The sequence below is a fragment of the Eurypyga helias genome, unplaced genomic scaffold (assembly GCF_000690775.1).
Source record: "Eurypyga helias isolate BGI_N326 unplaced genomic scaffold, ASM69077v1 scaffold19542, whole genome shotgun sequence".
Lineage (NCBI taxonomy): Eukaryota > Metazoa > Chordata > Aves > Eurypygiformes > Eurypygidae > Eurypyga > Eurypyga helias.
The window spans coordinates 14,651-14,884 of NW_010238061.1; the positions used below are offsets into that span (position 1 = coordinate 14,651).

Here is a 234-nt window from a genome sequence, read left to right on the forward strand (position 1 = left end):
CCAGGCCAAACTGTCGCATGGTGCACTCCTCCAGGTACTTCTGCTCCCACTTGGTCATGTCAGCCTCCAGGGCCAGGATCTTCTCCTCCTTCTCCCTCAGCTGCTCGGAGAGCGTGTGGGCACTCAGCTCTGGCATGCCCCCACCCGCGGTGCCCACCTGTCTCTGCAGCGGCAAAAGAAGAACCCAGAAGAGAGAATGAGGAAGTGCCGGGAAGATGCAGCACCCACCAGGGC

The 234-nt window shown here is 61.5% G+C and overlaps 1 protein-coding gene across 1 annotated transcript in view; it reads right to left on the reverse strand.

The window, feature by feature from the left end:
* The window catches only part of AMOTL2 (angiomotin like 2), a 6,101-nt gene that overhangs the window by 1,075 nt on the left and 4,792 nt on the right, over positions 1-234 (reverse strand). Inside the window, 2 exon segments of the mRNA XM_010147725.1 lie at position 1; positions 4-163. The exon segment at position 1 is cut by the window's left edge and continues 114 nt beyond it. Coding sequence (XP_010146027.1) covers position 1; positions 4-163 — 161 coding nt within the window.